Genomic DNA, 26,722 nt, shown 5'->3' with positions numbered 1-26,722 from the left:
GCGCGGTTTCTGTAGTGTAAGTGCCGCCTTGAATCCCAGTGACTTACTTTCGTTATAGAGGAGTGGGAAAGCTCGCACCGATCATACTTGTCTTTCCTTTGATCGGACTTGCCAGTCCAGCTGGCACAGGTGTTACCGTTGAATTGGTTCATGAGGGTCGGCACCTCAATAGTCACCCAACGAGTAATCGTCTGTCTTCATGACTTTCATAGACCATTTCCCCTCGGTTCACCTGAGAAGAGCGGGTTTAAACGCTAGATGGGTATTGACAGATTGCCCGCTTCAGTAGACGTAGAAAGGGCAGTGCGCAGATCGCGAGACGATGAGAACTTTGTGTTTGATCCAAGAAACCAATCATGTCTAGCGATCGAATCTCCAGATGACAAGCTCGCGGTTTGCATTTTCACCTATCACGAATTTCTCGTTTCCGCAAATCTTTCCCTTACCCGCGAGTTCACAAGCATCGTCGGGTTTCAAGACAATCCGAGAGTATGGCGTCTGTATGCTCAAATAAATCTTCGAATCAAAAGGCCAACCCAGCGGAGACAGATGCAAGGCAAATCCTGCCTTTGATCTTTTATCATAAACCTCGGAGATGACAGTGTACCAGAACTGCTTGCAGAGCAGACCGAGCGGCTTTGTCTGTAACCCATTGCTCCCGCGGTAAGGAGATAAGATGTAGTCAACGTCTCGCCTCCAGACCGGTCCATCGCCAAGCAAGGGAATGCTCGTGATCTGCACCTGAGATGTCCACTCCGTCGGTCCGACGAGTCGGTCAAGCGGTCCTGTGCACAAGTTCTCAATGATTTCTATGGCTTGGTCATCATCGGTTATTTCTAAACCTTGCATGCCTGGTACTCCTCGTTGTCTGACGGAAAAGAACCCCAACTCTCTAAAGCCGAAACGTGAGACAATGGAGGGTACTTGATCCTGCTCTTCGCTCCGTTGACGCCCTGTAGGATCCAGAGAGGGCCTGTATGGAGATGGTTTTGAAATGTCCCAGACGAACAGGGACTCGATTGGAGCATCCTCGTCGGCAGTGTACAAGCTGCGATTGGGTTGCCATATGTAGATCACATAATGCGTCTTGTTATGAGTGGAGTAGAACCGATCTCTTTCACTCAGAGGATGGCCGAGGAACATGATCTTCCACTCATTGCGAAACGCGACGTTCCAGCAGCCATTGGCTTCTTGAGTCACGTCAAATGAAGATGCAAAATGACGATGGACCCCGTCGCTGTCATTCAGCCAGTGAAAGGCCTTTGGCTCAGCCCATTCCACTACAAGGACTCGTCTCTGCAAGCGAATTCTCCTAATCACCTTGCCGATAATCAAGAACGGTACCATAACCTGTTTCCCGGTCTCCACATCCATGAGGACCAAAGAGGAGTAACCTGCACTGGGGTACACAAGCAGACCATCCTCGTAGGTCCAGAATGTTTCGGCGTAGAGGTAATCAACCCGCTGCATGAGATGACTGGCATGGCTATCCCAAGGCTGTACCTGAAACCACTCTCTTTCTCCTGAGATTCCAAAATCGTCACAGAGCTTGAGCTTTTGGACCGACCTTGGCTTGCCCCGGCTGAGATGATGGTATCTAGAGGCAACCCTGTCGAACATTTCGCGCCAATGTTCACCATTCTGAACCGCTGAGAGTAGCTCGTCCAATGACTGTTTGCTTTTCAGCGCCCGAACCTCTGGGGCTCGGGGAAACAATCGGATCAATAGGCGAACCAGATGTTCTGGGTTGGTAAATGCTTCGTTCCAATACTTTGACACTCGACGACATCGTACAATATCCCTGGCATCAAGATACTGTAAGATCATCCAGAAGACTTCCAGTGGCATGAACAAAAAGTCCACTGTCCCAGATCCCCGTGGAGGCTCCGACGTGACTTTTGTCTCCGCCATTATTTTAAGTGTGGGGAATAGCCGAGTATCGGAAGCAATTAGATGTCATCACCAGAGAAAATCGACGATGCGATATTGTTGGTAGTAGTCTCGACCGAAGTGTCAGCATACTAGTCAATTAAAAGACTAGGTAGACAAGGCTGTAGAGGAATAAGCCATTGGCGTCTGGGGGAAGCTGGAGATGGGTGCATGATTTGTTTGCATCATGGCGGAGTTGTTTTGTTGCTTTCCGCCGTCACATGCCAAGAGCTTCAGGACACCTTGCTTCAACCCCCCAGACAGCCAGCTCTAAATACGCCTGCTGTCCACGTTTGGACAATTATGATACTTGTCTGATGTGCTTTGCTACCATCTACTCACTAGCCACTAATCACTCGAGTTACAGGCACTGAATCTCCTTCATTATGATGCAGCCAAGCTCTGCACTTCTGCTCGTCGCATCGCTTTTGGCGGCTTCGTCCGTCAACGCAGATGGACTATACACTAAAAAGTCTCCTGTGCTGCAGGTTACTCAGAAGACCTATGATCAGCTGATTGCTAACTCTAATTACACATCGGTAAGACGGCTCCGAAGTGGATTGTGTCGTAAGGTGCTTGTATAGCTAACGCTTCTCCCAGATCGTAGAGTAAGCTCCCCACCCTCGCGATTAGTCTCATCGACAAGCTCCTAAAACGTATGCGCACTACTCTAGATTCTATGCTCCTTGGTGTGGCCATTGTCAGAACCTCAAGCCTGCATACGAAAAGGCAGCTAAGAACCTGGAGGGGCTGGCCAAGGTAGCGGCTGTGAACTGCGATGACGATGCCAACAAGCCCTTGTGTGGTCGGATGGGCGTACAGGGTTTCCCAACTCTGAAGATTGTTACACCTTCCAAGAAACCCGGCAAGCCAAAAGTGGAGGATTATCAGGGAGCAAGGAGTGCAAAAGCGATCGTCGATGCTGTTGTGGACAGAATCCCCAATCATGTGAAGAAGGTCACGGACAAGGATCTGGATCAGTGGCTCTCCGAGGACAAGGGGGCTCCCAAGGCTATTCTGTTTACTGAGAAAGGTACCACGAGTGCCCTCCTCAAAGCTGTCGCCATTGAGTTCCTCGGTTCCATCAAGGTTGGCCAGATTCGCAACAAGGAATCAAACGCCGTGGAGAAGTTTGGTGTCAAGGAATTCCCTACCCTCGTCCTGGTCCCTGGCGGTGATAAGGAACCCATCGTCTACGATGGCGAACTCAAGAAACAAGCCATCATCGAGTTCCTCAGCCAAGTCGCAGCTCCAAACCCCGACCCGGCCCCCGCCTCAACCAAGGCGAAATCCTCCAAGTCCACCAAGTCGTCTAAACAACCCAAGTCCTCCACTATCCTCAAAGAAGAAGCAGAAAGCTTAAAACCTACCGAATCCCCTGACCCCAAGGTCGTCCCCGACGACGCTACAGAGTCAAAGCCCGCCCAGGTCCCCATCCAGGCACCACCCATTCCCGTACTCCCCACCGCAGAGGCACTCGAGGCCGCCTGCCTAAAGCCTACATCTGGTACCTGCGTCCTAGCGCTCCTCCCAGAACCCCGCGAAGCGGATGCAGAAGTCGCCGGTCCCGCGAAAGAGGCGCTGGCCAGTCTATCGGAGATCGCTCACAAGCACGCCCTGCGCAAGAGCAAGCTTTTCCCGTTCTACAGTGTCCCCGCTATCAACAGCGGGGGCAAGACTCTGCGGGCTGGGCTGGGATTGTCCGAAGATCAGAGCTCGGTCGAGATCATTGCTTTGAATGGCCGCAGGGGTTGGTGGAGGCGCTACGACGCGTCAGAGAGTCGGGATTATGGTGCCGTGTCTGTGGAGGCGTGGATTGATGCCATAAGACTGGGCGAGGGGTCGAAGAGCAAGTTGCCCGAGGGTGTTATTGTCGAGCACAAGGAGGAGGCTGATAAAGAGACGGGTGACCATGACGAGTTGTAAAATTTCGAGATAGTTTCTATGTTATGTATCCTCAAGCAAAAGGCGTTTTTGACAAGGATGAGAGTATGCGATATGCGAACCTCTATTCAAACTTTTTGGATATACAAGGGCATATATACAGAAACGTAAAACCTCTTCACAAGAGAATACCATAACACCGTTCTTTCATGCAAGACTGGAATGATTCAGGTAAATACTTCATGCCTTCTTTCGCCCTTCGGTTCCCTTCTTGATGATCTTCTGTCTTTTCGATTCGATTTCCTGGTCATAGATCTCTCGCGCGGTCTCGCCCTTCTTCCGCTTGCTTGCTTTCGCGGACTTGATGCTGACGGTTGGGGCGCCTCCGCTGCGGATCTGCTTCTCGGCTTCCTCCCACGCGGCGCTGCCGTTATCGATCTCGTATCTGGAGGCTAGAAATCAGTTATTGTTCGTCCAATGACGGGGTCCACGGAGTGTTGTAAGAGTGGGGGCTAGGTTGACTCACTTGTCCAGAGGCAGAGAATCAATCAAGGCTCTCTGCTTTTCCCTCAGCTCTTCGTCGACCTGCTTGCCACCCTCGCGCAGCTCGTCCTCCAGACCTGTCTCCAGGGGCTTGAACCGCTCGTCGACAACCTCGTCGTGCGCATCGGCCGAGGTCTGCGCAACGGGCACCTTCTCGGCGGGGAGGGTCTCTGCGACGGCGCCCTCGACCAAGCCGCGGAAGTGAGTTGACATCTTGCGGACGATCTTGAGGAACATGGCCAGAAGCTGCGATGAGGGCAGATTCAGCTCCTTCTCGACGTCGTCGAGGTTCTTGCGCTGTAGGCCGATGGCGAGCAGGATGGACTGCTGGACGCCGGAGAGGTTGACCTTGCCGCTCAGGCGACCGGAGAAGTAGTACTCCGCAATGGTGGGAACCATATCGAGGATGACGTGGTAGTCCAGCAGGTTGTTTGCGTAGCTGTCAAGGCGCTTGAGGTCGAAGGGGGAGAAGGCCGCGTCGAGATCGCTCTTCTTGAGCAAAGATGGGGTGTACGTGGTGTCGAGCTTAGCGCCTGCAGTGGCGGATTCGCAGATGCTGAGGGAGAGAACAGAGGGAAATTCTCGGAATTGGTAGGAGAGCAAAGCTAGGAAGCGCTTGTGGAAGTCTCGAGCAAAGGCTCCGAGCCAGCTAGCGTCGCTGGCTGCGGAGGCGAGTGTGCGCAGCATCACACAAGAATGTTCACCAGTCAATTCGTTTGGCGTCTGGCGAAGGTAGACAGGAGCGAACGAAGAGCGTTTCCAGAATTTGTGAAGAGGTGGTGTCAAACCGTAACTGACGCCGACGTAGTCCAGTGCGTCTGGACGCCGCTCCGACAGCTTGCCGAACAGAGGGGGCATAGAGCGGATGTCCCGAACCTGGATGTTGTCATCAAGGAGAGATGAGTTGGCGAGCTCTTCATCAGTGACCCTGACCATCTCTTCCTGCGCGTCCGGGATGTTCTCGGAGAGATCCGTAAACTTGCCCTCGTAGAAATCAACCAGGAGCTCCAGAGCGCGGGATCCGTAACCCATGTTCATGTATTCTGGGTTGGTTGCAATGCGCACAATTCGGGCGCCTGAGAGACTGGCAAAGTCCTCATCCTGGTACTGCTGGCTGACAAGCCATGGGATCAAGTCGCCACCGGCGCGTTGGCCACGGCTCAAGCTGTTCAGAACACTTTCTCTGCTGATACGACCCTCCAGAGCAACCTGAATAACGCAAAGAGGCTCAGGAAGCTTGGCAGCGTCCTCGTCGATGGGGGGCACCAGCACGAAGAGCTGATGCGCAGGCGCATCGCTCATCAGTTGGAGATCGTTAGGAGTGTTCTTGTAGTGACTGGCAACGTACAGAGCCATCATCTGCTGCAAGAACTTTTCAGAAACTGGATGGAAAGAGAATAACGTGTCTCGGTTGACTTGCAGGAGTTGGCACTGTGACGGGTGCGGGCAGCCCTGTGTGTTGATCTTGGACTTTGGCAGCGTCGCATCCAGGCACAGGACTTTGTTCAGCCACTTCTCCACTGAATCCCCAGGTGCGTAACGGATAGGCTCTGACAGAGTAATTTCTCTGAGCGAGCGTCCACCCAAGTTCTTCTCTGCGCCCTTGGAAGCCTTGCCAGTGGCTCTATCAGCGATATCTGTATCGTCCTGACCGCTGGCCTTCAGACCACCCCTGGACTGCTCGCGAAGCTGCTGGATCAGTTTCAGAGAGAGCGACCGACCAGTACCCTCGTAACCGTTGATAGTGGAGGCCATGAATACCAGGTATGGGCCCATCAGTTTGCGCACCAGGGGCAGAGGAATGGCTGCTGCCTCATCAATGACTAGAAGCTCCGCCTGGCCGAGAACATGAGCATCCTGGGGCTGAATATATTGAATGGTCTGGCGATGCTGGCGATGGATGTTGACTCTCACAATAGCCTTATTGAAGTCCGGATTGGTGGATTGAAGGATGGTGTAATCAACGTGATCGAGGTATCCAAGAGCATCGAACCCTTTGAAAATGAATTCAAACAGGGTCTTCAAGTTCTCCGGGCTAGGGGAGGTGATGAAAATGTTACTGTATCCATGAGCAACCGCTGCCGCGATGGCAACGCCAAGAGCTGCCGACTTTCCCCGACCTCTAGCAGCGGTCAAGGTGACGGTGCTGCGGAGGGTCTTCTCGGCGATCACGTCGACAAAGGTCAAGAGCGCCTTCGCCTGGTCGACAGTACGAGCTAGACTGACCAACGAGCCCACCGGCTGAGTGTCTGCCAAGCTATCCTTGATCTCTTTCAATTCCTTCTTTGTGCCTGTGTTGTCGTCAAGGGACTCTGGCGGTGGAAGAGGCTTCACGTTCTTCCCACCAGAGATTGGGAGGACATTCAACTCATCGTCAACCACCAAGCATGAATCACAACTGCCAAGGGAGAGGATAAAGCGCTCGTTGAAGCGGGCAACCACATCATCATGCGCTTCGGTCCTATATCTCGAATGAATATCCATAGATAACGTGTAGAGCTGCTTCAAACTTTTCATTCCCTTGAGCAGAAGCAACACGATACCACCTCCTTCCACGGTCTCGATGGTACGGGCAAGCAGGTTCGGCGTGATGGCTTCGAAGTCTTGAAGAATGCACATTCCGTACGTATTACCCAGAATCTTCTCCGTCTCCTTGTAGTACACATATCTGATTTGGTTGAGAGTGATGAACAGTTCGAAAGGATCCTCCTGGTTAGGTTCTCTGATACCTCGCTTGACTTCCTTCTTGATCTTCGCCTCGCGCTTCTTCCGATGGCTTGTGAATCCAAGGAGGTCTTTCTTGTATGCCCAGAGGACCGACTTATTCTGCTTGACATCGACGCTGGACATAATGTAATGCAGGTTGACAATCACATCCTTGGCGCGGTCGCCGACCACCACAAAGAAGCTTCTTTTCTTCTCCTGTACATTATTCCGAATGAGCGCGGGAATGCGCGAATCAATTGCCTTGCGTGGCATTTTGATCTAGTGTCTCCTGCGTAGGGTCAACCACTGGGGGTGATGCTCACAGCGGAGCAGCGAGATTCTGTCGGCTCTGCCGTCTGCTATTATTGCTGGTAGTAGGGCCCAGGTTGTAAGAAGCAAACTAGGCAAAGATGGATCCCATAAAAAGAGGGCATAAAAAGAGGGCGCAGAGAAGAATCAGAGCTATCACGCCGTATTCTCACTCCGAACTGATTAGAGGAAAAAAATTGTTATCAGCAACTGATAATCTGCCATTGCCTACCGCTTGCCGTAAAAGCTACCGCCTAGGGAAGAAGGCGGGCACGTGCACGAACTTTAGCCAGAAGATGGCGCTTTCCCCGAAACAGAATAGCCCAGAGGGACTAACCGAAATGGGCGGCCATCGTCGACTTTTGACGTTATTCCTGATTAGGTCGGTGTACTATTCCGTCGACTGTTCTCAGGTACGGATACAGGAACGACACCCACGGTTTGTGATAGTATGACAATATCCATCCATCAAGGCTTCCATCGAAATCATTCCATCGTCCATGGAAGTTTCAATGACTTTTTATCATGGATAAGACGCACGTTTCCAAGGCCAATTATGCTTCCTTGCTAATGATTGGGCCCTACGCTAGCACGGACAACAAGCAACCTAATTTGACTGACCATCATTAGCATCATTTAATAATGTGCCAAAATGGGGGTTATTCCTCTCTGAACTGATGGACCTCTGCTACCATCAACTTTTGATCATCAAACGACAACGCGAGCCAATCGGAGGTTACTACACTGACAATCCGTGGAGTTGTCTACATGCCAGCGGAGACAGCCAGCCAAATTGAAATGCCTTGTTGCCAGTTGGTTATCGCAATCAAAATGCTCCGCAGGCTCGCAAAGTTCCTTCAACGGCCCACTATCTGCCCGTCCCCCCATGGGTCCAGAGACTCGTTGACGCAACCCTTCCTTTAATATTCCCTGGTCTAGCCTCATTCGTTTCCTTTTTTCTTCACCACCCCTGTTCGTGCCGTATCGTTGCTACGTTCTCCTCGTTTTGAGATCGTTGCTTTTATACTGAGCTGTGTCCTGTCGCATATCACTCACTGCACACTGGAAATATCCTTGTTTTGCCCGCCTCGGAACGTCCTCAAGACACGAGATTTGGAAATTCAACTGCAGTCGCATTCATCCAAAAGCTGTCCAATTATTTCGACTTTTTATGCAATATCGACTGCAATGAGCGCTTTCACATAAAATAATTGGCAATGGCTCCATAGCGGCTTCTCTGGCTATCAACAAGGAGGATCCTTGAATATGATTCGGCTCTCCGCGGAGACGGGGCTCAAAGCCTCATTGGGGTAGGGAGATCTCAGCAGGGTGTCCCGTTTCATGTGCTGTCCCTGACCGAGTCCAACAGGGTATTTCTTATGAGTTGCATGTTTTTAACGACTTCCTACACGACGACATTCGCTTTTGGTAAGAGCAGTCATATTTCCTTGATCAAGGCAGCGCAGACTTCAATCAGATAGCTCGTGCTCACCAACCGTTTTCACAGACCGGCCCCACCATACGCTCATCTTTGCGTCCTTTCTTTCGGGTGTATCGCTCTTGGTTTTAAGCAGATTCGATATCACTATTCCACGCATACCCCAACCGCAGCACAAATACACTGCCATCCCTCTCGCCGAACGCGTTGATCAACCATCGGGAGAGGCGCCTCTTTCGCCCAGCAGTCCGATCAGGGATTTCTTCCTTACAAAATCGGGTAACCGGAGATGGTGGACCAAGATTGCCTTGATTTCGATGCTTGGCTGGATAAGGGTAGAGTTGTATCGCCAGGTGACCGTTAAGATTGAGTGCGCGCCAGTCGGATACGCAGTAAGTGGGCTTTGGAAAGGCAAACGCAGCGGCACCTTTTGACCGAATATTACGTTTCCCTTAGTACGCGATACCGTTCCTCGTTTCAATCTACGATTATTGGCGCAATCAACGATCTCGTTCAATCCCAGAAGGCTCGGACACTGATTCAGAAATCTCTCTCAATGCGCGAATTCGCACACTGGCCATCATTGTCCGACGTGTACACGCCGTTTTCTGTCAGAGTCGCATGCGATACGTCATATCGGCCACTTTTCTCATGATTGGCGGATTAGTGGCATCGGAGTTTCAAGAAGGCATACAGTCGACTTATATCTGTCCAATCAGTTCGGGCCAATATGCCCTACTGCGGTTCATCGGGATTTTGAGTGTCTTGCTTGACTCGGTGATCTTGATTAGTGTGAGCGAACTGTTTTGGGAGAGCACTCGGCCTCGAGAAGGCAGAAATAAACATTTTCTGGTCTCCTGCGGTTTTGGCCTAATTGTAAGTGTACTGGCCGCCCGTTGGAGTTGTGGTCTAATGCAATTGATAGGGAATTGCTGCTTTTTGGACCTTGATCGCAATCATTCTCGCCATTCGGGCCAGCGATCAGAATGACGGCTTTGTCATCTCTCATTACTTGCCAAGCGCATTCAATCAAAGTCTGCTGATGACGCTCCTTGTGCTTTCCACTTCTCAGCTTGTAAGTTATGGTATAAAGGCATCCCTTTGAATGCTGCTGAACAGTACTAGATACCGTTTTACGGCATAATTGGAATTTCCATCCTAGCCGGGTTCGTTGTCGGTTGCTTCACGCTGACCGCCACATTGTTCGATGGGCAAGAACCCTTTCCATTGATCTATCCGTCACATGCTTTCGCGTCCCTTCTTGCTATCTTTCTTGGGGGTGTCTTGTATTTGTGTGGCCGTATGGCATCCAACGAAGAACCGCCTTTCTTATACAGAGCAAATATTGTGATGCGAGTGGTGTTCTCGGCACTTTTTGGCATTGGCATCATCCTGGTCGCCAGTCAGCCGGTGTTGACGAACCTCCATACGATCGAGCTGCTGATCTATGAGAACATAAAACATCATGACGCATGGTCTTCTCAGGCCAAAAGCAGCAAAAGTCTTGCCGATGCTGTTGCGAACTATCGCAAACGATATAATCAGCATCCTCCACCGTGAGCCGCCCATTAACGTGAAATGATATGAGATTGCAAAGCGCCCATCGACTGACTGACTGTTACATAGGGGCTTTGATAAATGGTACGAATACGCCAACAGTAGGTCTTCCGTTGTGATTGATGAATTTGATCAAATCCATATGGATCTTCTCCCGTTTCGTGCATTGTCTCCCGCGAGACTCCGAGACCTAACGCGCGACTTGGCCACAAACCCATTCAACGACATTGGGGCTATCAGTATTAGAAATGGCACGCCCAGAGTACAAGAGGGGATCAAACCAACTCATGCCTGGATGGTCCTGGGTGCTGCCAAAATGCTCGAGAACTTCTCTCAATATTTACCCGACATGGATCTGGCTTTCAACCTAAACGACGAGCCACGCGTGGCCGTGCCCTGGGAGGAGGCATCCAAGTTGGAGACGGAAGCAAAATCTCATGGCCAGGCTCCCGATAACAGCGTATTGACCGTATGGTCGGCGGACCGTGGCATGCAATGGGCTCCTATAGAGCCAGCGGATCAAACGACCGAGACGGTGTTTACAGATAGCTCCATACAACCTATTTTCGACCGATATATACGCCCGCTATGTCCTCCGTCGTCGAAAGCTCGGTCGAAACGGATCTGGGACCGGCGTCACATTTGCCTGGACTGTGTGCGGCCGCATTCGATGGGTCAGTTTCCCCTAGATGCGAACAGCATGACCGACGTATGCCATCAACCAGACCTTGCATCGCTTCACGGGCTTTTCATTTCTCCTGCATCCTTCAAAGTATCCCAAGTCTTGACGCCCGTTTTCAGCCAGAGCAAGGTGTCCGGATTCAATGATATCTTGTTTCCTAGCCCGTGGAACTATGTGGATAAGATCAAGTACGAGCCGTCTGATGAGTATCCCGACCAGGAGTACGAAAAGAAGGAGAACACGCTTTTCTGGATTGGCAGCACATCGGAGGGAGTGAGCCGCTCAGGGGAATGGAAGGGAATGCCTCGCCAACGATTTGCGCACCTCATCAACAACAATACTCAGAGCCACGTATCGGTCTTGCTGCCCGTTGAAGGTACCGATAGCTATCGGTATGAGGTCCTAGACGGCTCGGCGCCGACAAATCTCCTCGGACTGAACACCGCCGTTAACCTCCTGAATCCTATTCGATGTGGCTCGGATTGCGAGGCGCAGAAGGAAGAGCTGGGCGCCGCCGCGTCCACGGTAGATTTCCAGAGTCACTGGAAGTATCGGTATCTGTTTGACCTAGACGGCGCGGGCTTCAGTGGTCGATTTCTTCCGTTTTTACAGAGTCACAGCCTGCCCTTCAAGACTGGCTTGTTTCGACAGTGGTTAGACCGGCGGGTTACTCCCTGGCTCCACTATGTTCCCATTGATGTCCGTCTGCACGGAGTTTGGAGCACCCTGGCCTACTTTGCCAAATTCGACGTGCCAGTCACGGGGGACCCCAACCGTCAGCCCAAAGACTTGACGCAGCGACACGATGCTCGAGGCAAGTATATTGCCGAAGAAGGACGCAAGTGGGCCGAGAAGGCCCTGCGGAAGGAGGACATGGAGATCTACTTCTTCCGCCTGCTGTTAGAGTGGGGCCGACTGACGGATGATAATAGAGATATGCTTGGGTTTAAGATGTGAATGACCGGCCGTTAATGTTTTGCTTTGAATTATGATTGGCATAGCTAATGTGTAAATAATGTCAGGAACATACCCTAATAGACACGAAACTTGAATAGCTCCTGGCATATTGATCTAAATGTAAATGTAAAAATGTAAGTAGATACAGAGATGGACACACGCTAGACTATAAACAGGGTATACTCAGATAAAAAATATACACAACATCCACAATATATATACCCTCACCTCTCAACAGCAACCTCAAAAGCCACGACCATGCCGAGCAGAAAGGCGCCTGCGACCCTCCAAGGGCGACTGCGCATGCAGATGCTCAGTGGCATTCATTTTCCTCACCGCAGTCGCACTCGAAGCATCCCGATACACCTTGAGCGAATTGATGAGCCAGTACGCCTCCGTAAACGCAGAGGGGTTATTCGCGACGAAATCCTGGCAGGAGGACGCCACGGACGCACAGCTGCCGGAGCCCCAGACACCGCTGGCCCAGCCGCCGCAGAAGGTCGTATCAAATACCTTTGACCGTCAGCCGCTGCAAACGTAGCGAAAAGTGGAAAAGGGGAAATGGGAAAGGGAAATGGACATAACATACAATCTGCATCTCGCTGAAATGGGAATCAAAGTCACAGCTGCCCGGGGCGAACTTGGCGAGCGGCGTTCCCCAGTTCGCCGGGTTGGGCGTGCCGGCTCTGATGTCCAGGGGCGTAGATCCGCGAGGGAAGAACCAGATGCCGATGCCGGCGGAGGTCCACTCTGTTGCGTAGACGCCGCCGCCGGCGTTGTTGAACGCGGTCCCGTAGGTCAGGCTCGAGGTGGCGGCGATGCCGCAGCCTGCGTTGGTGGATTGGCCGGGGGCGTAGTCGTAGCAGTTGCTCGTCAGCAGGCTGCCGGTGAAGCCGCCGTTGGCGATGGTGCAGCCGTCGGTGCTGTGCAGGGTCATCTGGTTGGTGGATTGGGTGTTGACGCCCTCGATGATGTCGATTTCACCGTGGGAGGGCCAGTCGGGGCCGACCATCCAGCTTTGTGAGGTTAGCTTAATGTTCTTGTATATTACGAGGGGAAGAGGGAATGTACAAGGCAGGCCAGGTGCCGCAGATGCCGCCTGGCATGTGCCCCAGATCCAAGATTACGAGGCCGTGCGTGTAGCTGTTCGTGCTGGTGAGGCGGACGCTCTGCCGGCCGCCGCTGCTGGCGACGTGGGTATGGTCTACGCCCATGTAGACGGTGCCGTCGGCAGAGATCAGGCCGGCGTTCTGCGCGGTGGTGCGGTCGACGTACGAGACGAAGCCTTCGGTTGGGTCGGCGGCTGTGAAGAAAGAGAATTTGTCGAAGAAGGAGGACGAGGTGCCGTAGTCGTCCTCGAGGACGTAGGCGGCCATGCCGGTGGCCGCGAGGCCCAGGATGGGGAGGAGAGTCGACCGGATGTACATTTCGGCTTGATTCAGCTGACCAGCAGGAATAAAAAAGAGTGTTCGGTCTATTAAAGGAACGTAGTCACAGTAGAAAAAGGAGCGACAGCACAAGGCCGAGTGAGAAGGAGAGTGGTGATTCAACAACGAGAGCAAGAAATGGAACATCCTTCTCGTCCAGATCCATCTGAATATATACATGCAATGCATGCCAGTCAGCTCAGATCGTAAGCAGAACAAAACGAAGCTCTGCACTAATGCCCTAATACAATGTGGCTGGAGAAGATGATGATGCATCCACCGGCACCCGGCCAGGCCCTGAGACCAGTTGTGGAGTCAGGTTGCGATGTATCAGAGGCCATGTGGACATGACAACATGGAGCGAGATATTCAAGGTCAGTCAGTCATCTCTTCACCGAAAAGACCATGAAGGTGATGAAACGGGGAATTTGCGGGCCTCTGCTCAGCCCAAAGCTCCGAGCCGCGCTTGAGTCAGAAGGCTTGATGAATGGAGAAACAGCAGTCACTGGGATAAGGTGAAACCGAGGCTTGCATCAACCACATTCTAAGCTTTGTTAGTCTGGATGTAATTGTAACCATGCAGGATCATCAAGCGTGAAGCAAGGGGTCTACTGATTGTCATTTGTCACTGGACTCGTCACGAATAGGGAACAAGACGTGAATGGATGGATCCATCTTCCAAGTGAAGAAATGACTCCGATGTCATCTCCGTCCCCTGTCGACGCCGGTTTTTCTTGCAGATTCCCATCTATCTGATGTCGATCATGAACCGGGATATAGTCGGACTGCCGACTGCGGTTTCTTCATGGTTGTATCGCGCGACGCACGAGGCCATGTTGCAGTGGCGTCAGCATACCAATACAACCATCGCCATGTTGTTGCATTATTTCCGTTGCGTTACAATCCTGGTCTGCTGATAGATTTTAATGCTGCGAAAATGGCCCTGACGCGTTTTTCCAAATCATGACATCCGTCAAATATGCCGAGTCCATGGCATGGCATGCCTTGAGAATGCAGCACGGGGACAAAGCAGGGTTGGTGCATATTTTACATCATACGGAGATATGCTTATAAGAATGATGACTAGATGGCTTCCACGTCCTGTTTATGTACAAGCCGGACATGACAACTCCGATCCTCTTCCATCCGGCGCAAAATGGGCCGAGTTTCGCTTACTCGCTCGTCCAGCCTGAGCCATGTCCACCAGACACTGTTGGTGGTACAAATGACGGCAGGAAAATACAACGGCGGGGCCGGTTCGCTTTTCTTCGGCATTGTGGAAAGCCTCGTCCGTTTCAGGCGCTCCGACAACTTCCCGATGTTGATGGTCATGTTCCACATGCCCGTTGTAGTGCAGTGACGGACCAGCGACTGCGCCCACGGCAGCAGCCTTTCCCTTCCCCCTGGCAGTTGCAGGATCAAATCTGCCTTCCAGTTGTTTCATCGCCCGCCGCTGCCGTTCCCCTTCCTGTCTTTTCTCCCACGCTTCCCAGTACTGCAGCCCCACTCCGGGACCCCAGATGCGTTGCCGGCAGATCTCGCACACTTGCCCCCGCGGCCGCCATCCCCGTTGACGCAACCGTGTAACCTCCTCCACATGCACAAAGAGGTCTCGATCGAGCATGCCATTGGCCAGAGCCAGTAAGGACTTTTCGTACGTGTAGGCGGAGAAAACCGACGCCAGGACGGCACGCAGCTCAAGAAGCGACGGTGACCAGCTGGCAGCTCGAGTGAGAAATGCACGTAGGATGCGGAGAAAGGTTACATCGGTCCGCTCGGCAATAGTAGCCGCTCCGCCTAGCTTGACAGTGCTGGACAGAAGAGCAGTAAATACTTGTTGAACCAAAGTGCGGACCGACGACATGAGATGGGCAGTATTGTTGCCCAGCGAAGAAGAGGTCCCCGGAGCCACCTGTGTGAGCTCGTCATCGGCACCCTGCTGTCCTCGCATCAGAGCAAATACACTGCTCGCGATGCGAACTACTGCCTCAATAAGATCCAGCCATAGGGCCTCGTTGAACGACAGAGGCTGGTCCAACGCAACCTTGCTGCCAGTGCCGTTCCTCTCCGGCCGTGACTTTCTGGTTGTCTGGCTCTGACTTTGGCACAACCAGATGCCAACGTGTGCGTACTTGTCCAAGGATTCGAGAAGATCGGTAATGGCTTCCGCCGTACTGGCAGAGTCAGGAGACTCTCGCGCACTCTGCAATATTCCCACCAGACCTGATTGCAGTGCACCCAAGTGAGCAAAGAGCCGGTCCATTGCAGCTCGCACCTGGCCTTGCCTCACAAGCAGAATGACAGCCCCATCGACCACCCCGCTCTCTTCCATGGCAGGCAGCAACTCCTCCAGCCGTACATCGCCCGTTCGCAAGTCATCCACAAACTCCGCAACGTGCGAGGGATTGTACCTGCAGAGCAGCTGCACATATCGCTCAATCATCCAGTTTGCGACGTTTCGAGGGCCCCCTGCTTCCGCAACATCCCGCGTCGGGCTTTCCACGACAACAAGCAGATACTGATACTGCTTGTAACTGTCGTCTTCCAGAGCCTTGAGGAATGTCTCATGCGTTTCGGGGGCGAAGTCCTGCATTGTCTGCGCGGCTTTTCTCACATCGATGCCGGCCAATTGTCCAGCACGTTTCTTCATCACGTCAACGACATCCCGTCGTTGTTTTTTGCCCAATATGGAGCCGGGACGGAGACAGTCCTGCAGACAAGTAAATACTGCTCCCTGCTCGCTGGGGTCCTCAAGATAAGTGAGTATCAACTCAGGAAATTGTCTTTCGGAGCGGTACGTGGATTTCAAGATTCGGTAGAAGCGAGCCTCCCGAAAAAGTGGGATCATGTTCTGGATATCCGGAGGATGGTAAATAGACAGTAAGTATTCCGCACTGAGCTCACAGTCGTCCGCCATCTCCTCGCTAGGGTAGCGACATAGTCGCACTAATACTTGATGAAGCGTCGTGCCAGACAGTAGGATATATTGAGGGTATTTGGGCAGGTTGCGCGCAACGAACATGTCGAGGTAGATGGTATCTGAAGAATCGAAAGAAGTAGGTGTCATAACCTGGAACAGAATGCTGATCAGGTATTGGCGGTTGATCGAGAGCCCTTGCGAGGGGATCTCATCGGGCTCCTGGTCGTTCAGGAAACTATCCTCGAACGCCTCGTTCAACATGCTAATGAAACTAGACGCCTCAAACTTCAACAGGGCATGTAAACTCGGAAACGTTCCCTTCGCTTGAGAAGTGCCAGATTCGTTCCCTGAGAAGAGGTAGCCGTACAATGCTGTCTTGGCTCTCGTGGCCTCGGCATCGTCCATCTCTTCACCAGTCGGATAGATGCGGCCAGTGAGCACAAACGAGAGATATGGAAACATCTTTGCAGCGTTCGCGTGTCGTTTGAGCACATCCGTCGAATCCCCATTGACCAAGGGTTCCGTCTGCGCCGGAATGAGTGCAATAAGTTCCTCCAGCGGGCCCACGTAGTCGCCAAGGCAGCGGTTCCATACATATATAAAAGCGTCGTATAAATTATAGTGTTTGCACAGAGTTGTGACCTGGTCAATGTCCATCGTTGTGGTATCAAGTAGACAGATGATCTCTTCCAATCGACTGCTCGAATGATTTGTGCTGAAGTGGTTGATTAAAGCCTTGACAGCAGTTGGAGGTAAGGAGCGCACTGCTCCGTCCACGATATACGGCTCAAGAGCATCGAGGAAGAAACCTTGCGAATCATGCTCCTCGTACCAATTGAAGACCTCGTCCCAGAGAAATTCGTCCTCCGCCATACTAACACAGGCGGATATCGAAACCTCGGCCAGTTCCTCGAGCTGACGGCTTTCGAGGCGCTCATTGTTGGCTTCTGCGTTGCGGCCAAAAGCAAACTTCAACGAGGCCGATACGATCTCCAACAGCTTTTCGCGAACGATCGGCTGCCTCAGCGCATTCTCTTCCGGCAACCCTACGGTCAATTTCTCCGCACTACCCTTATAGTATGATGTCGCCAATTGGATGGCACCAATAAAATCACCGGCCTCCATGAGTGCAAAGAGCCGATCCGCCCAGTTGGAAAGGCTTCCGACCAGTGCTTCATTGAAGCCCATCAAGAAGAGACGTCCTTTGTACGAGCGGAAACTCATGTAAAAAGCATCAGCGACGACGCCATGCATCGATGTATCTTCCTCATTCAATTGCTCGACTAAGGAATGCAGCTGCGAGGAGAAAAGGTCGACATGGTATATGTGCCGATTCAACAAATCTACGGCGTCGGTCACGCGCATAGAATGGTCCTCAAGGATCAGCAGCTGCTGAGTGATTGTGAGCACTGCCAGTACTGAACGACTCAGCCACTGCACGGCAACGATCGCCTCTTCGGCCTTCCATCTGCTTCGTGGAGTGAATTCCAGAGCAGGGGGTCTATCTGCACTTGGCGGTTCATCCGTCTCCATCTCAGCGACATCCAGTACTGTCAGCACGTTGGACCAACAATAAACGAGTTTCGTCTTTGAAGTTTCAGAGTCTCTGCCCTTCAACTTGATTGCTGGAAACCAAGCCAGCGCGCCCGTCATCGCACCGTGGGCGGCAACCTCTTTCGGGCGCGGTGACTTGTATTGTGTCTGCGCAACGGGCGTCGTGGAGACAATCACAAGGAGGTAGGGAGTCAGCATAGCGACCAGGCCCAGCGAATCGGTTGGCTGTTCCAAATTACCAAGAGGGAGAGGCGAAAAGGCGAGGACGGAGCTCGGTCTCCGTGCGCGGTGGCCCTCGGCGAAGACTTCGGGATACCGGCCCAGGATTCGTGTTGTTTTCACCGTTCGACCTACTGCGCCCATGCCGCGAGTTGCCAGATGCGAGAAGGCCATTCCTCGCTTGTCAGCCGACACGAGAGCAGTGCGTCTCGTCCCCAGGAAGCCAAGGTGGATCACCGATATTCCTGATATGTGACCATCGGAGGTTCGAAACTCGAGTTGATTCGCAGGTATTGGGGGTATGTGAAGGAAAGGCCGAGCAGATCGCGAGATCTCCCATGTGAATATGTCGCCAGAGGTATGGCCCGCGGCGACTGTGGAGTGATCGGCCGAAAGTGCCAGTGAGGTGATGGCGCCGCATTCAACAGCTGTCGCAACAGTCAGACCTTAGTCGGTGTACCAAAGTGCGAATAACCCATCCAACATACCCTTTGTTCCTGTTCCAATGATGGTCTTCAAGCTCTGCTGGTAATCAAACACAAGAATGATCCCCTTAGACATTCCAATCACAATACTTGTAGAAACCGCCATGCACGTCGGATAGCCAAAGTTCCGCTTGCCTACTTCTGAGAATGCTTGCCCGGTAATCTTTCGAAGTTTGGTCCATCGGATTACATCCCAAGGACCTTGAGGGGTTTCAGACTCCCCTGTGATCGGTGACATCCGGCTTGTAAGGGAAGACTTTCGTGAGTGGATATGTGACAGAAACGGCGAGGATGGCCGGAACCCGAGAGGGGAGGAGGAGAGCCTCGACTGGAAGCGGAGCTCAAACGGACGATGGGAAGGACTGGGACTGGGACGAGGAGACACTCGGAGCGCCAGAGCACTGCTGCTTTGCGACGAGAGAACGGAGCCCTAGAACAATCAGCGGGTCGATCGATGGCATTCGGATTGCAAGCACACCGACATGTAGAGAAGGGGTATCATCCGGCGTCGACGCCGACTCATCAGGACTGCCAGCAGCAGCGAGCTGGCCGATACGGGGCGTTACTGGAAGATTGCCAGCCTCGGCGTCAGAGGAGGGTATCGTTGTGTCTGGTGTCTGGTCTTGGTCGGTCTCTGGAGAGAGATCCTCCTCAAAGTAAGCCATTGTATCATTTTCCTGTTCGTTGCGCGGCCCATCGCCTTCTAGGGATCGATTCTGGCCAGGCATGAGGGCTCCCTCATCCTCCTGGCCCAAGTCCAGCTCATCCTCGCGTTCCCGGTCATCACTGCCCTCGATATTGGAGCTCATCGGCAGGACGTTCGCATAACCATCTCTCCTCACTATTCATTCAAAGGACGTTAAGGTGCCGTGATAACGAACGGACCCAAAGCCTGTTCGCCGATATTTAATGAGAAAGATGAGGCGGTGCGTGAAGGTTGACCGACGAAGCCGATCGCAGGAGGGACGAGTATCGGAGGTTTCAGGCGATGAATCGACACGGCGATAACTCGAATCAAGAACGTTGAGGTCAATGGTAGATCGCAAGCCCCATGGATAACTATGATACAGTTAGATCAATAACCGTGGCCGTTTCTCCCGTGGCGGTTGAAGCAGCTCGTTGAGCTGGAGATGGTCCACCAGAAATGGTAATGGGGGAGGCTGGCTTGGCTGCCTGCTATCATGTCACCAACCCCACAAGCCACGAGCAGGCACAACCCGCAACTTTCATCATTTGTCTATCTACATGTGAGAAAAATTGAGATTGAGAGGTGACCTTTTGATGAGATGTATGAATTCCAAGCATTATACTATCATTACTGTTGATATCCAGTAAACCATATAACACTTAATCGTCAATCGTACCTGGATTGTTGATGGGCTGTACCTGAGATTTGTACCTCAGGCTACGATCAACAAAGTAACCAAACCTACCTACTTTACCTCTGGTACAATAAGTAGGTATAAAAGAGCTTGGGTAATAATGCCATATTTCTTGCATAATCCAATAATAAACGATCATATTGCTCTTATCAACTGTCCCACAGATCCAAGCGCAGGAATGCAACCAAAACCTCACCCTACCTCAAGGCTAAATATGCAAGAAACAAAACAACGTGCAACAATTCCACTGACTCAGGACGACACCAAGCAAGCTTTAATCGCAATCCATACATGATTTGCGGGATAACTGGCAGACGCTTGATGGACCGCTGGACCTGCAGGTGATAAACTCATCCAGACTGGTCATCCTATCAATCTGTCCCTCCCTCTGTCCATCACAAGCTAATTGTCACCATCCACCAACCACCGAGCTTACCCTCTACATGCATGCCGTTACCTTGTCCCTCACAGAGCGCTATAGCCCGCAGGGTAGTATCAGCCTTCATCAACGTCGGAGATTATCCCACAAGTATCAAAGGTGCATGATGGGAGCTGATACTACCCAGGTGGCCGCGTTGTGGTCACAAGGAGCTGTGATGTGCCATGATCCTGGACATTCTTCAAAGAGGGAGAGGGCATGCATGATCTGATCATTCCGTTGTTCTTCTTTCTTCAGGTGAAAGAATAAGAACAAACCTCATCCCATGTAGCTTCGATCTTGAGCACAGTCTCTTCACATTACAGCCTACTAGCTACCTCTCTACTTACAGATTACTCTACAGCTCACCATGTCCCCCCTCCGTTTCCTCCCCCTCCTCATCTCCCTCCTCCCCATCCCAGTCCTCACAAACCCCATAACCCCCAGATCAACCCCAACAACCTGCAACGGCAACCCAGCCTATTGCACCCGCCTCTACTCCAGCATCACCTACCTAGGCGCCCACGACAGCCCCTTCGTCGGCTCCCTCCCGCAACAAAACCAGAACCTCAAGGTGACAGAACAACTAGACCTCGGCATCCGCTTCCTACAGGGCCAGACACATAAGAGCCTCGACGAGAGCGACAATGCGCTCCGGCTATGCCATACGTCCTGTCTGCTCGAGGACGCGGGGACCTTGCAGTCCTTCCTGGAGACGGTGAAGGGGTGGCTGGATGCGCACCCGGACGAGGTCGTCACCCTGCTCTTGACGAACGGGGATAGTGTGCCCGTGGCGCGCTTCGACGAGGCGTTTGCGGGGGCCGGGTTGAGGGATTATGCGTTTGTGCCGGAGGGGAGCCCGAACGCGTTGGCAATGGATGCGTGGCCGACCTTGGCGGGATTGATTGAGAAGGGGAAGAGGCTGGTGGTGTTTCTGGGTGAGTATCAGCCGTCCGATTTGGAGCATGTCGCAGCGGCATAGTTGCTATAGCGCAGCGTACGGCCGTCTCTGAGATGTGTGCGACTGACCATGGATAGATTACGGCGCCGATGTCAACTCCGTCCCCTATATCCTCAACGAGTTCACTTATTACTTCGAAACCCCCTTTGACGTAACAGACGCGACCTTCCCGAGTTGCAGCATCGACCGTCCGTCCGGTGCCTCGGCTGATGGGCGCATGTACATCGTCAATCATTTCCTGGACGTCGACATCCTGGGCGTCCTGGTCCCGGATCGCTTGCGCGCACCGCAGACCAATGCCGTGTCTGGTAGCGGCAGTATTGGCGCGCAGAGCGCATCGTGCAGCTCTCTCTACGGTCGGAAGCCCAATGTGGTCCTGGTAGATTTCGTTGATCAAGGTCAAGTCATGAAAGCACAGGCCGCTCTGAATGGTGTCTGATTTTGTTGGGTGTTTGTTTTTGTTTCCTGATACCCTCTTGAGTTCACTCCATTCAACATGATTCTTTAGAGACAGCAATGCTATCCCTACCTACTAGAGTGATATGTCCAAGGAGGTTGTCCCAAAAATTCTCCATTCCAAGTGCCAGAAATCAAGGTAGTTGCCCCCAATCTCTGCACCACTCCAGAACCCTGCTCCGGGCCATGATAGACTTCATCGTCTCCAACGGCTTTGAAGTATGTCGAAAATTCGGGTAATATGCGTCAGTAAATCTTGTGGATAGTCACAGTTGATCTCGGTTTTCATTCATCGAAGTCGACTTGCATCTCGCGTTCTAAGACATTGACCTGAGCATTCATTCAGAACATTTAAAAGTCTCGCTATACGTACCCCAGATCTTATTTGCGGAAGCCACGATAATCTCAGCTTTGGCAAGCAGCTTTTTACTATATCGCTCAGCCTCCGTGGGATGTAGCTGGCTCTTTTGCGCTTTGCGAGGATTCGCCTGGAAACGGTTAACCCCAGGCATTCTTAAGACAATCAAATGACATACCATCATCAGTACCGGGACAAGGTCCTTCGCCTCTGCCTCGGCCAGGTCTCTCAAGTTCCGAAACCCATTTTCTCGGAGCAGTCGAGCCGTCCAGCCCTTCACATATGTGACCTGGGCCATCTCAAGCAAATCTGCGCGCGCTCCAGCTTCCAGTCGATCGCGCATGTGATCTAGAACCGCAGCAAGCATGCCCCAGTCCATGCGCTGGCAGAACTTCACCATGCCTGCCGCAAAGCCGTGACATTGCTGAGCTAGTGCCTGAACAGCGCCGCGGGGGATGTTGTAGCGGCTCGCAATTGTCGATAATGGCACCTCGTTACTCAAGTCGCGCAGCTGACAAGCTGTGTAGGCCCGCCGATAGATAGTCGCCTGTTTCATCTGTTCTGGGTTGTATTCCTTTAGCGATCCTCCACTCTGGACCCTGCAAAACGTTAGCGCCTCCATGCTCTTCTACAGACAGAACCAGGAACAATTCAGCGCACATCAAATTCACAAAGTACGGCTGCACACCGACAAACTGCAGCGCCCGCAGACCACTTTCGTCAAGATTATCCAGCTGTTCTCGGAAAATGAGCCAATCTATCTGGGTATTCATCGCCACTTGGATCGGCGTGAACATGTAGAAAATATGCATGTCGCCATCCATGACAAAGGCCCGTAAGGCTCGTTTCAATTCTTCGTATACAAAAAGGCCGTCCTCGGGAGCGAACGCCGAGGCCACTACGGCCTGCCCAAGTTTTGTCGCCTCGTACGATTCATCCTCTTTGAAAATCAGTAGTCCTTCCTCGATTAGCTCCTGAAGTGAGGAATCCATAATCGAATAGGCAATCTTCTTGTCCACCGTCCGATACAAAAGAGTGCATTTCACATATTCTTTAATTGCCTCGCAACCGGAGACCAGCCCCGTTGCAATGGCTTCCAAAAGCGCCCTGATCACACATCAGCAACTGTCCGTATAGGAGTGTTTTGACGACAAAATACCGTTTTAAACCTCTCTTCTCCGGTGCTAGACAGCTTTCAATGGCCGGCATATCGGCTTCGAGAAGGTCGCAAACAGCTTGTATATCAGCTTTTCCGCATATCAGATACGTCTCACCGGCGTTGTCCTTCCCCTTGCGGCCCGCTCGTCCGCACATTTGTCGTCTCACCTCTCGTTAGCCCGGGTCACTGAAATCAAACTAGGCAGTGCTTACAGCATCGCCGGTCCAACCAACTCTCGGCCCATGCGTGCTCCATTAATTATCACCCTCCTCGCCGGGAGATTGACACCAGCTGCCAGACTGCATGTGGCCACGATAACTTTCAAAACTCTTTGATCATATGCTTGAGCTATCAATTCCCGCTCTTCAGTGGTCATTCCTGCGTCTGCAGCCGAGTCAGGTCATTGATGTAAGCCAGCGAGGTAAGCACCTACGGTGAAATCCGACACCCTTGAGGATGGTGTTTTCTAAAACCGGATCAAGGCCGCTGGGGAGGCTTCTGAGATCGGCAAGGAGGTCCAATCTCTTGCTCAGCTCATCAGCCTCCAATCCAGACACTGCAGGCATAGCTTCGCTGATGATTCCTGCACTAATATGGCAACCTTGCCGACTCCCGCAGAATACCAAGGCACCATACCCTGCTGCAGCAGTGTCGACGGCCAGAGCAACCATTGCATTCGTCATGGGGTTCGCAAGTTCTCGGTGTTTTGAACATTGTATCATGCGGTGTGGAGGTATAGTATCCGTCAAGGAAATCGTTTTCATCGACTTCAACCTAGTGATCGTCTGGAACAGTTGACGCGAAGTTGCAGCAGGGTAAATAGCGTTCTCGTAGACCAGGTACTCGTCGATTGGGACCGGTCGATAAGTAGAAATAAAGAACTTTGCATTCATCCAGTCCGCCAACAGTTCCGTATTCTCGTCCTTGAGTTAGCGAACCCCAATCGAGATACAAAAGTGATCACTTACAGAAAGGGTGGCACTCATGCCAATAATCTGGATGTCTTGTTGCAGCAACAGCAATTTTGTCACCATCAGTTCGAGGATGTATCCGCGATGCTCATCGTCCAGCATGTGTAATTCGTCCAAGACAACGACACCCAAGTCTCCAATAGAGCATTCTTCAACAGCGGTATTAATCAATGAGTTCGCCTGGAAGGCCATGTCAATAATCGGTTCAACCTCGTTGATGGCCTTTGAGCAAGACAGACCTTCTCTATCGTGCAGACGGCAATGTCCGTGTCAGCCCAAGAGGCAGCGGTCCTACTCCCACCAAAATACCCTGTGACCCGAATAGATTTCTGTAGCTTTTTCCAGCGCTGGTAATATGGCTTCGACCGAGCCGCTTCATCATCATCATCATCAGGGACGTTCTTTTCGACGTTTTCCACAATGCGTCTAAGCCACTTGAGCTTTTCTTGAACGAGTGCAACATACGGAAGGACAAGGATCGCCTTTCGAGACGGATGTTCAATGATGCGCTTCAGCATCAAGACATCGGCCACGAGGGACTTGCCGCCTCCAGTAGGTGCTGTATAAACAAGGTGCCGGCCCCCTTCGAGGAGTCCGCGAGCGAGCAAACATGACGCCTGCCACGGGTAGATGCTGGTGACCCCAAGAGCAGCAAAATTGGCCACCAGAGCAGGTGGCAGTCCATATCGGGGGTTTTTGAGAAACAGAAGAAAATTTTGACTGGAACCAGGTACGGCGTTATCTGTCCTTCCTGGTTGGCTGTCCCCTGATGGTACGGCGGCTGCAACTTGATGAATCTCGCTTGCGACCAGTCGGTTTTTCTGAGGAGTTACTGAGGGACGAGAAAAGTCGACCGCGCGACTATCCAGCAGACCAGTCTTGCTGTGATCAATGTCTTGTTTCAGGTTTGCGACCTTGAACGAGTCATTTGGGGGATGCTCTGGAAGTCGCTTATGTCCTGCCAGTGATGCTACATCATAAGTCTGCTGGCGAGCGACATCGATGGAGGTCTGGAAGCCATGAATTTGGAATGACTGCCCCGACATCCCTTGAGCATCTGTATTGTATGCTAGAATAAGGGTACGGTGTCCACTTAGCAAGTACTCAGGTTCTGAAGGTCCGTGGCGCTATACTGGATGCTGACGCTTGGGCGCCAAACAATAGAGTGGGTGCACTGAGTTATTGTATCAGGTCTGTCCAAACTCTTCCAGCATATCAACCATTTAACCTGCTTGAAAATCCCAATCAATCAAAATCTCCTGAGAAGCATCACGTACATTTCCCTTTCCTTTTACACGGACTGGAGTAATGCATCCAGGGCAACAGCGTGTATGCACCACCGCGTTAGTTTCGGGAAACTGCAGTCGCGGATATGAAAAAATAGCAGCCTAAGGCAGTAAGGCAGTAAGGCAGCCGTGGCGGTTTCTTGAGCCTGGTACCTTAAGGATCCAAGGCACTTAATTATTATTATTTGCTGCTTACCGTCTGCAATCTGCAGGGCGGAACGTTCCTGGATCAGCTCCCTCCAGCCAACCGGAGCACGCTAGTTACTGACTTACTGATCAGCAAGTGGCCACCCAGCCAGTAGCCACCAAATAGCACTAGTAGATAGATATCCAATGATTCCCATTTACTACATGAGCACGCTAGACGAATGAGGTATGGTGGCATAAAAGGGCTCATTTACCTAGCCCAGCAGGTTGGACACCTAGGGCTGAGCATGGACAGGTTATTTCCTGCTCTCTTCTCCTGCATCAGTTTCTGTCTCATCTAGTATAGGGATTAATGGTTCATTCTTTTTATCACAGACATTATTAATATGGAATATTAAGATCATATTAATATAGTTATCCAACTGAATGTGTTCGGGGCTTATTTTGATGAATCATCATCATCATCTATGCTTGGCTACGGCGGTCGCCTAGTATGCACGATGTGGTACAGTGGCTTCTGATTATCACCATTTACCTGATGTAAGTGGTGGCTGATAACCCCTAGGTTTCGTTGATAGAAGTTGTTCCTGGAGAGTAGAGTTATTTAATACTCCTGAACACAGTTATTTCTCTGAGTATTTCACTGCCATATGCAACGCGGTAATAGATTTTCTGAAGTGTACGGAGTACCCGAGGATGAAATCCAGCGCATGTACGGTGTACCCACTAGTCGTATGCAGTAACTTACTACTGTCCAGTATCTAGTACACATTACTCGATGCCCCTCTAACTAGTCTGGATGTGTTAGATCGACGTGGATGCACACCGTAACTGCCAACGAAGTTCATAGCCATGAGTATTCCTAGATCGATGTAACTAAGCCTACCTATCCAGTCTCCCATAGAACTCTCGAGTCTGGGGGATACTCGCGAAGCGAAAAGGTAAGAGAGTACTGGATCGCGTTTGAGATCCTC

General features: G+C 51.9%; 8 protein-coding genes across 8 annotated transcripts; 3 read left to right on the top strand and 5 right to left on the bottom strand.

Moving 5' to 3' along the window:
- Nucleotides 1–360: 360 nt before the first annotated feature.
- On the bottom strand, nt 361–1,911 carry Aspvir_006463 (F-box protein; the record flags this gene model as incomplete). The annotated part of the gene is made up of 1 exon (XM_043269661.1): nt 361–1,911. The coding sequence occupies one exon, from the start codon at nt 1,909–1,911 to the stop codon at nt 361–363; it is 1,551 nt and encodes a 516-aa protein (XP_043125596.1).
- Nucleotides 1,912–2,315: 404 nt separating this feature from the next.
- Nucleotides 2,316–3,855, top strand: Aspvir_006462 (putative disulfide isomerase; the record flags this gene model as incomplete). Its single annotated transcript, XM_043269660.1, has 2 exons — nt 2,316–2,468; nt 2,563–3,855. The coding sequence occupies 2 exons, from the start codon at nt 2,316–2,318 to the stop codon at nt 3,853–3,855; spliced, it is 1,446 nt and encodes a 481-aa protein (XP_043125595.1).
- A 198-nt stretch (nt 3,856–4,053) lies between these two features.
- Nucleotides 4,054–7,335, bottom strand: Aspvir_006461 (ribosome biosynthesis protein KRE33; the record flags this gene model as incomplete). The annotated part of the gene is made up of 2 exons (XM_043269659.1): nt 4,054–4,258; nt 4,340–7,335. The coding sequence occupies 2 exons, from the start codon at nt 7,333–7,335 to the stop codon at nt 4,054–4,056; spliced, it is 3,201 nt and encodes a 1,066-aa protein (XP_043125594.1).
- Nucleotides 7,336–8,750: 1,415 nt separating this feature from the next.
- Aspvir_006460 (putative capsular associated protein) lies at nt 8,751–12,005 on the top strand (the record flags this gene model as incomplete). The annotated part of the gene is made up of 6 exons (XM_043269658.1): nt 8,751–8,799; nt 8,879–9,201; nt 9,266–9,685; nt 9,735–9,884; nt 9,935–10,365; nt 10,436–12,005. The coding sequence occupies 6 exons, from the start codon at nt 8,751–8,753 to the stop codon at nt 12,003–12,005; spliced, it is 2,943 nt and encodes a 980-aa protein (XP_043125593.1).
- Nucleotides 12,006–12,248: 243 nt separating this feature from the next.
- On the bottom strand, nt 12,249–13,432 carry Aspvir_006459 (glycoside hydrolase family 16 protein; the record flags this gene model as incomplete). The annotated part of the gene is made up of 3 exons (XM_043269657.1): nt 12,249–12,518; nt 12,595–13,021; nt 13,077–13,432. 3 exons carry the CDS (start codon nt 13,430–13,432, stop codon nt 12,249–12,251), a joined length of 1,053 nt encoding a protein of 350 aa, XP_043125592.1.
- Nucleotides 13,433–14,537: 1,105 nt separating this feature from the next.
- Aspvir_006458 (CORVET complex membrane-binding subunit VPS8) lies at nt 14,538–19,419 on the bottom strand (the record flags this gene model as incomplete). The annotated part of the gene is made up of 3 exons (XM_043269656.1): nt 14,538–18,553; nt 18,614–19,040; nt 19,093–19,419. The coding sequence occupies 3 exons, from the start codon at nt 19,417–19,419 to the stop codon at nt 14,538–14,540; spliced, it is 4,770 nt and encodes a 1,589-aa protein (XP_043125591.1).
- A 1,361-nt stretch (nt 19,420–20,780) lies between these two features.
- Nucleotides 20,781–21,810, top strand: Aspvir_006457 (uncharacterized protein; the record flags this gene model as incomplete). The annotated part of the gene is made up of 2 exons (XM_043269655.1): nt 20,781–21,348; nt 21,449–21,810. The coding sequence occupies 2 exons, from the start codon at nt 20,781–20,783 to the stop codon at nt 21,808–21,810; spliced, it is 930 nt and encodes a 309-aa protein (XP_043125590.1).
- A 302-nt stretch (nt 21,811–22,112) lies between these two features.
- Nucleotides 22,113–25,361, bottom strand: Aspvir_006456 (DEAD/DEAH box helicase; the record flags this gene model as incomplete). Its single annotated transcript, XM_043269654.1, has 9 exons — nt 22,113–22,144; nt 22,201–22,315; nt 22,364–22,784; nt 22,846–23,292; nt 23,345–23,506; nt 23,557–23,728; nt 23,778–24,261; nt 24,313–24,495; nt 24,555–25,361. 9 exons carry the CDS (start codon nt 25,359–25,361, stop codon nt 22,113–22,115), a joined length of 2,823 nt encoding a protein of 940 aa, XP_043125589.1.
- Between the last annotated feature and the right edge of the window lie 1,361 nt (nt 25,362–26,722).

Source organism: Aspergillus viridinutans, assembly GCF_018404265.1.
Source record: "Aspergillus viridinutans IFM 47045 DNA, scaffold_4, whole genome shotgun sequence".
Taxonomy (NCBI): domain Eukaryota; kingdom Fungi; phylum Ascomycota; class Eurotiomycetes; order Eurotiales; family Aspergillaceae; genus Aspergillus; species Aspergillus viridinutans.
The sequence above is the reverse complement of the archived record's forward strand: the minus strand, read 5'-3'. Positions and strand labels throughout refer to the sequence as shown.